The sequence below is a fragment of the Gymnoscopelus microlampas genome, assembly GCF_963454915.1.
Source record: "Gymnoscopelus microlampas genome assembly, chromosome: 13".
Taxonomy (NCBI): domain Eukaryota; kingdom Metazoa; phylum Chordata; class Actinopteri; order Myctophiformes; family Myctophidae; genus Gymnoscopelus; species Gymnoscopelus microlampas.
The window spans coordinates 34,084,146-34,091,807 of NC_139950.1; the positions used below are offsets into that span (position 1 = coordinate 34,084,146).

At 42.6% G+C, this 7,662-nt stretch overlaps 1 protein-coding gene across 1 annotated transcript in view; it reads right to left on the bottom strand.

Moving 5' to 3' along the window:
• dachc (dachshund c) overlaps positions 1–7,662 on the bottom strand; it is a gene marked incomplete at its 5' end in the record, with an annotated part of 37,422 nt that overhangs the window by 20,542 nt on the left and 9,218 nt on the right. The window contains one exon of the mRNA XM_084076087.1: positions 6,244–6,359. Within this exon, the coding sequence (XP_083932213.1) occupies positions 6,244–6,359 (116 nt within the window). The remainder of the gene's footprint in view (positions 1–6,243; positions 6,360–7,662) is intronic.

A 7,662-nucleotide genomic window follows, 5' to 3' on the forward strand; every position in this document is an offset into this window, starting at 1 on the left:
ACTGACAACACTTTTTTGCTTTATTTTTTTTATAGAGACAGGAAAGGCGGGTGAGAGAAGATGACATGCAGCATTGAGCCAGCTGTAGGGAGGACTATAGTCTTATTTATGTATTACCAGGTGAGCCACCTGGGCATCCCCTGCCAGCAATTTCCGAAAGCATACTATAATTGTTTTGTTTTGTTTCTCGTGTGCTTTTCCTGTCTTCCAGCAGGCCATGTTTTTCCATTCATTTCAGAAAGGAACATAAAATCAACTTACAGACTGTTTCAAGCATCCAAGAAATAATGAAATAATAGCTAGACGAGCAATGAAAGTTAAAATGGTTTATCACCTGAAGGTTTGTATTAAAAAAAGTAGGGAAATCGGATCGTTATTCCAAAAATCTAAAAAGACGGCAGTATTCTTTGGAAGATTGTCATCACCTGGTGGCGCAACAAGTGCACTAATCACATGCTCCTTAACCCATTAAAATCCGGGAATGCATCTCTGTCATCTCTGGCTATTTTTGAAAAATCTTGAAAATTTGTGCAAGTCTTTGAATACATATTTTTCAAAGCGAGCATTTGTAAAATATTTAGTTCCAGGGACCTCCAGAAGCAAAGATTTGAGTTACAAATGTTCGCTTTAAAAAAAATATATTCAAAGATTTGCAATTTTGTTTACGATTTTTCAAAAACAGCAGATCTACAAGCTCATGAGCTTGTATATCTGCTATTTTTGAATAGCCAAAGAAATCTAAAATGACAGAGATGCGTTCACGGATTGAATGTTAAGTAGCAAGAATCCGAGTTTGAATCAGACACCTGTCATGTCTCATGTATATAACACGAAATCAAATATACAAATATGTATTACATATAATGTATATATGATTCATAGTCAATGGCTTTAACATGCAATAACACCGCTATGGTCCTTTAAGCCACTGTTTCCCAAACAGTGGGTCCGGGACCCATCTTTGGGTAGCGGACACATTTTTATGGGTCGCGAGTAAATTCCCTTTCCTACAGTTAATTTTCACTAGTTTGGGTCCCGCAAACGTCTAATTTCTCTTTTGGGTCTTGAGCTAAAACGTTGGGGAACCACTGCTTTAAGCCATAATATCAATAATACATATGGACCTGTAAACGTCCCCAGGGACAATACACAGGAGTTAATCAACAGAAAATAGACGAATAACAAAATACAGTAAAGCAGTGGTTCTCAAACTTTTTCGTGCCAAGGACCCCCAAATAGACACTTATTAGACCGCGGACCCCCATTTGAAAAGATAAGCCAGGGACCCCCATAATAGAAGATTTTTATGGCTCTCCAGCAGTGATTTCAACCATTTTAATTTCAAGGACCCCCAGTTTGACAATTCATTTTACATTTTACAATTCATATTGTAAAATCAATGTTAATTTAACTCTGAGAGTGTACAAATGGAACCAAATGGACCCGTTAGGTTTAGAACCAATGCAGTAAAGGACAGACAAAAAAAGAATGGACCAATATGGGTACATTTTTTACACTCTCAGGATTTTACTGTGCAGGGTGTTCCAGAGTTTGAGGCTAGCAACGCTGTAGGCCCTATTGCTCTAGGCCAGTGTTTCTCAACCTTTTCAGGCTGTGAACCCCCAAAATAATCATATTTGAACTGAGGACCCCCCCACCCTGATTAGCACTTGGAATTGTAGGAGTTGAGGCATAATATTTGGTTTGACTCGGTTCCACAGATAAAAATTGTGAAAATAAGCTCACAACCCCTCGCCTCGCATTGTGAGCTTGTAGCTCTTTCTTATATTATTATTTGACAATCTGGCCAATACTTGACCAGTTTTAAAGCATAGTTTGTTGGTTTCTTTTGCTGCAGTAATGGTCTTTTTCTTTTCTTTCTTTCTTTTCCTTTTTTTGTAAGGTCTTAAAAGTCCTTAAAATGTCACTTCACTGTCATATGGGGACCCCCCCCTCCCCAAATCATGTGGAGACCCCCTGGAGTTCCGAACCACAGGTTGAGAGAACCGCTGCTTTAGGCCAGGGGTAACAGGATGTGCGTCCAGGAGGGAAACCAGTATAAGGTATACTGTAGCACTTATTTGGTATAGAAACACAACAATGATACGTAATGTGGTTTGACGTGTTTTGACGTGTTTCTACCAGTGGATTTTGACCTTGTCGGACAGTAAAGAATGCAGGGGGCCTACGAGTCGAAACCTCGGGCTGGGATTGGTGTCATGATTAATACTATTCTGTGTACTGTCTGTAGTTGTCCTGCTGAGTGCTGCAGCATCGCTGCACCCTGAGCCAACCTACCTTAACCCATTAAGACCGCAAACGCATCTGTGTCATTTTCAGATTTCTTTGGCTATTCAAAAAATAGCAGATATACAAGCTCATACCGCGACACCGAGTGCCGTGCTACGAGCTAGTAGATCTGCAAAAAAAAAATTAATCGAGGAAAATGTGTGTAAATCTTTACAAATGTCTTCTAAATCCTCCTTATGTCGTTATAGCAGTGGTTCTCAAACTTTTTCATGTCAAGGACCACCCAAACTAATATGTATTTGGCCACCGACCCCCATCAAAATATGTTGTTCCAGCCCCCCCAGCCCCCCCCCCCTCCCAGAAGCAAGGATTTGAGTAAAAAATGTTTGCACAAATGTTCATGATTTTTCAAAAATAGCAGATCTACAAGCTCGTAGCTTGAGCTATGAGCTTGTAGATCTGCTTGTAGATCTGGCTATTTTTTAATAGCCAAAGAAATCTTAAAATGACACAGATGCGTTCCCGGATTGAATGGGTTAAGAAACCATACCTGGTACCAGTACAGACTGATGAATGATCATGCAGCTGATCAAACCAAAAGACCTGCATACATACAAACATGATGGAATCAAACTACACTCTGAGCCTTGTGTTCGCTTTACTAGACTCGTAAAAAAATAAAAAATAAAGGTGAGTGGTCTGTTGTCCTCTGTCCGACAGGTCTGTCTCTCTGTCTAAAAAAAAGCCCCACTGCAACCAATACAAATCACTCCTTCTCTTGTCATCCCTCTCCCTCTGGTCTCCTCTCCTCCTCCTCTCCTGCAATCCTCTCTCCTTGCGCTACCTTTTCAAATGTCAGCATCACAGTGGGACATCAGTCACTGTGTGTGTGTGTGTGTGTGTGTGTGTGTGTGTGTGTGTGTGTGTGTGTGTGTGTGTGTGTGTGTGTGCGTGTGCGTGTGCGTGTGCGTGTGCGTGTGCGTGTGCGTGTGCGCGTGTGCGTGTGTGTGTGTGTGTGCGCGTGTGTGTGTGTGCGCGCACGTAAGAGAGACAGAGACTAAGATCACATCAAACATTTTCTGCCTTCTACACTTTAATGTCGTCTCTACCTCCGTCTCTCTCCCACTCTGTCTCTGTCCCTCTCCTCTTTCTCTGTCTCTCTCCTTCTCTGTCTCTCTCTCGCACTCTCTCTTTTTTTAGCAGCGCTGTCTCTCTCTCATGTGGGTCTGTTCTAATCAGTAGCGTTGACATTGCTGCCATGCCCTCTCCTTTGGTGCAAAAGGACTCTTTTCCCTGAGAGAGAGGCTCTTGAACACACACACACACACACACACACACACACACACACACACACACACACACACACACACACACACACACACACACACACACACACACACACACACACCGTACCTTTGAACAGTGAGAGGAAGCAAAGACTAATAGAAAATGGCTTCTTTTGAGGCAGGGAATGAAAAGATCAGGTTGCACTGAAGAGCACAAAGCCAAGGGCAACTTTGAGAGCTGAGAAGTGCACACAATTACCTCTCTCTGTCTCTACACACACACACACACACACACACACACACACACACACACACACACACACACACACACACACACACACACACACACACACACACACACACACACACACACATTGTGAGATGACAGTGTCTAACAAATACAGATACTACACAGTGTCCAAATAGGGAACAGTTGACAAGGGCTGTTGTCAGGAGACAAACCAGACACCTCCAACAAACTCCACAGATTGGTGTTGACAGTGAACTCTTGCTGCCGTGTAGTGAGTATGTATGAGACTACAAGAGAAAACAATATGAGAACTTGTTCTAGAATAAAACAAAATCAATATCAAAGTATAGCCTATCCTTTATTTTCGCTGATTGTTTCTTGAAAGTTACAGTTTCACAGGCCTAAGGATCGTGGAACTCTGCAGAGGCAGACAAAGTACCGTGTGAACTTTTAATTTGGGCAAAAAGAGAGCAGAACATTAAATTTACAAGTTATGAGAGTTTGTTCTTTTTTTCCCCCACGTGTCAGCGATGTGTATGCTAATGAGAGACATCAACACACAGCTTGCATCTCATAACTCCTCCTCCTGAAATTGCCCATGTGATGTATGGAATTACTGTAAAGTGTGTCTACAACAGAGTGGAATTAATTCATTGCTACACGCAGCGCATTCAGCAAAACACAGGAGCGCCGCTGCCTGCTGCTCCATCTGCAGCGTGAGGTAGAGGAGGTAGGACTGCATGGGCAATTAACCCATTAAGACCTGAGGCCGATTAAAAAAATGTTTTCCTAAGTCCTAACGCTTTAAAAAATGTATATATATTCAAAGATTTGCACTCATTTTCACGATTTTACAAAAATAGCAGATCTACAAGCTCATAGCGCGGCACTCGGTGCCGCGCTATGAGCTTGTATATCTGCTATTTTTGAATAGCCAAAGAAATCTTAAAATGACACAGATGCGTCCCCGGTCTTAATGGGTTAACCCGAAATACCGCGCACCAAAACCGACATTTACAACCAATAACCGACTTCATCTTGCTCATGTAGGCTAATTGATTAATCGAAAAGCAGGTTTTGTTTTCATATTTATTTCTTTATCACATATAAACAAATCGACACGGAAACATTTCAATACATTTTTATAATCGACTAAATGGATTAGTCCGATTTATCACTTGACCCTGTATTATACAGTACTTTGTTGTTCACTGGTGGAGTACAAGAAAGTTAAAATAGCCAATCTACAAGCTCACTACGCGTCGCATCGTGACGAGCTTGCATTAACCTCGATCGTGTCTGTCTGTCCTGCCAACACATTCTTACAACTGAATGTCACAAGTAGAACGGCTGTGTCCCAGTGCTCATCATAAGTATCCATCAGACACCATGTTGGGTATCAGAACAAATGCTGGATAATTAAATCATTTACAATATTAACTAATATGATCGTGTTTTAATACAGTGTGGAACGCAGATGTTTGCTACATTGGTTTGATTTATATGAAATTGTTATTACTGTCATGTGTCATTACTGTCACTGTCATTAATATTGGTGTTAATAATTATTGATGTGATAAATTGCCTAACACAAAACAGAACTCACCTGATTGAAGCCATTACACTTAATCTAGTAGGTCTACACAATATCATATAATGCAACATAGTGTCAAGTGCAAAATGTGAATGTCTCTCTCTCTCTCTCTCTCTCTCTCTCTCTCTAAAATACTGTAAACTCAGGATTTTACTGTTTAGTGTTTATCAGAACTTCTTCTAGATGTTTTTGTTAGTTAAAGCAGCAGGAACCCCAGAGAATTGAACCTGTACATGTGCAGTATGCACATGCACAAACTGTGCACATGCACATGCACATGCACATGCACATGCACATGCACATGCACATGCACATGCACTACTCTTTATAGTGATCTACTGGGCTAATCCTTTCCACCTTAATATATTGGTGGTGTCCTCCAACACCACCAATGGTGTCTGGCGGTATAATAATTCTGACAGACAACATTTCCTTGTAGCGCACATATTGGTAATTATTTTTTCAACCCCCTCTGTAATGCGAACCCTAGCCTAAATAATCACACACATTATTTACCTGGCAACAGTTTCAGCATATTTTGGTGGCCAAAGTCATTCTTTAATCTGCGGTGCTCAGGGGACCGCAGGGGAAACATACAACCTGATGAAAGAGTATGTGATGAATGAGTTAACAGTCAGGGCAGCACCACCTTGGCAAAAAGATAATAGGGGACATTCTGGCGTGCGTGTGTGTGTGCGCGCGTGTACAGTATGCGTGCGTGTGTGCGCGCGCGTGTGTGTATGTGTGTGTGTGTGTGTGTGTGTGTGTGTGTGTGTGTGTGTGTGTGTGTGTGTGTGTGTGTGTGTGTGTGTGTGTGTGTGTGTGTGTGTGTGTGTGTGTGTGTGTGTTATGTCCTGACTCACCGGCTGCAGGCAGGATCCCAGCAGGCATCAGGCCACTATGGGACAACATGTGGTGGGTGGCGCATTCTGATGACGTCACACTCTGGAGCCTCTTCGGTGGCCTGCCAGGCCTGGAACTACAAGCAAATAAAACACACTGATGTTAGTTTTTTCTACCGCGTGTGCTGAGCCGTCTAGATAAGGGTCTGTGTGTGTGTGTGTGTGTGTGTGTGTGTGTCTGTCTGTCTGTCTGTCCGCGGCTAATCTCTCAAACCACTGGGCTGATCAGCCCCACATTTCTTGCGCACACTGCCAGCAGGACAACAAAGTAAATACCTAAATACTTCACGACACAAATTGTATTTGTTTTTCTATCTCTTTTTTTGTGAATACCTTTTACATTTTGTGAATTCATAATCTCATGTCCCTCCATAGTGTGGGCAAGACTGACTTCATCAAAGTGACATCATCAACATGACAGCAGAGCTCCATGGGGAAGTCACACGCACACGGTCGGTCGGTCGGTCGGCCGGTCGGTCGGCCGGCCGGCCGGCCTGTGTGTGTGTTTGTGTTCTCTGTGTACTGGTAAACCACTTGACCCATCAGCGGCAGATTTCTTGTGCACCCTGCCAGTTCCGTAGGCTAATTGAGATAGTATACCTCCACTATTCTTTGGTATACTTTTTGAAATAGTGTACTTGAATTTTATAATGGCTTGGATTGGGCTGAAACCTTGTCCAAATTTGGAGTCATACTTCATAGACTGGTCATAGACGACTGACGTCACTCACAGATGACTGATGGCACACCCTGGCCACATGAAGTCCGGGATCCATAGTGGAACCACGCTTTTCCCATGTTGGTACAGAGATATTAATGAAAAGATTAATTAAGAACAGAATATTTTAGACAATGTCCATCTTCCTCATTATGCACTGTAGTTCCCTGCTGCTGACAAACTACCGCCCCCACTCTGGTGGTCTGGGAGGGTGCAGACAACCACGTGACTCCTCTGACACACATGGAGTCACCAGCCCATTACTTACACCTGACAGTGTGGAGTTTCACTGGAAGAGTGTAAGGCACGCACACACACACACACACACACACACACAGATTCACGCTGACACTGGTGATCATGTTAGCTATTCATCCATTTAACGCCTCACCTAACCCCTTCAGTTGCTCAACTGTTCTTTCAGGTGCATCTCAATGAACGGACGTGAAATTTGCTCGCTCACTAGTCACTACAATACTGAATTGCTAACTTGAGCCTTTGATTCTTTGCTACACAGCAAACTCCTCAGTGTTAAATTAGCCCTTTCTAACTCAGAGAGTTTACAAACGTAACCAAATGGACCCGTGAGGGAGTTAAATGCACACTAAGGATTATACAGTGTATTGGCATTCCATCCTTGCATCCTTTCATCATATTTCTTC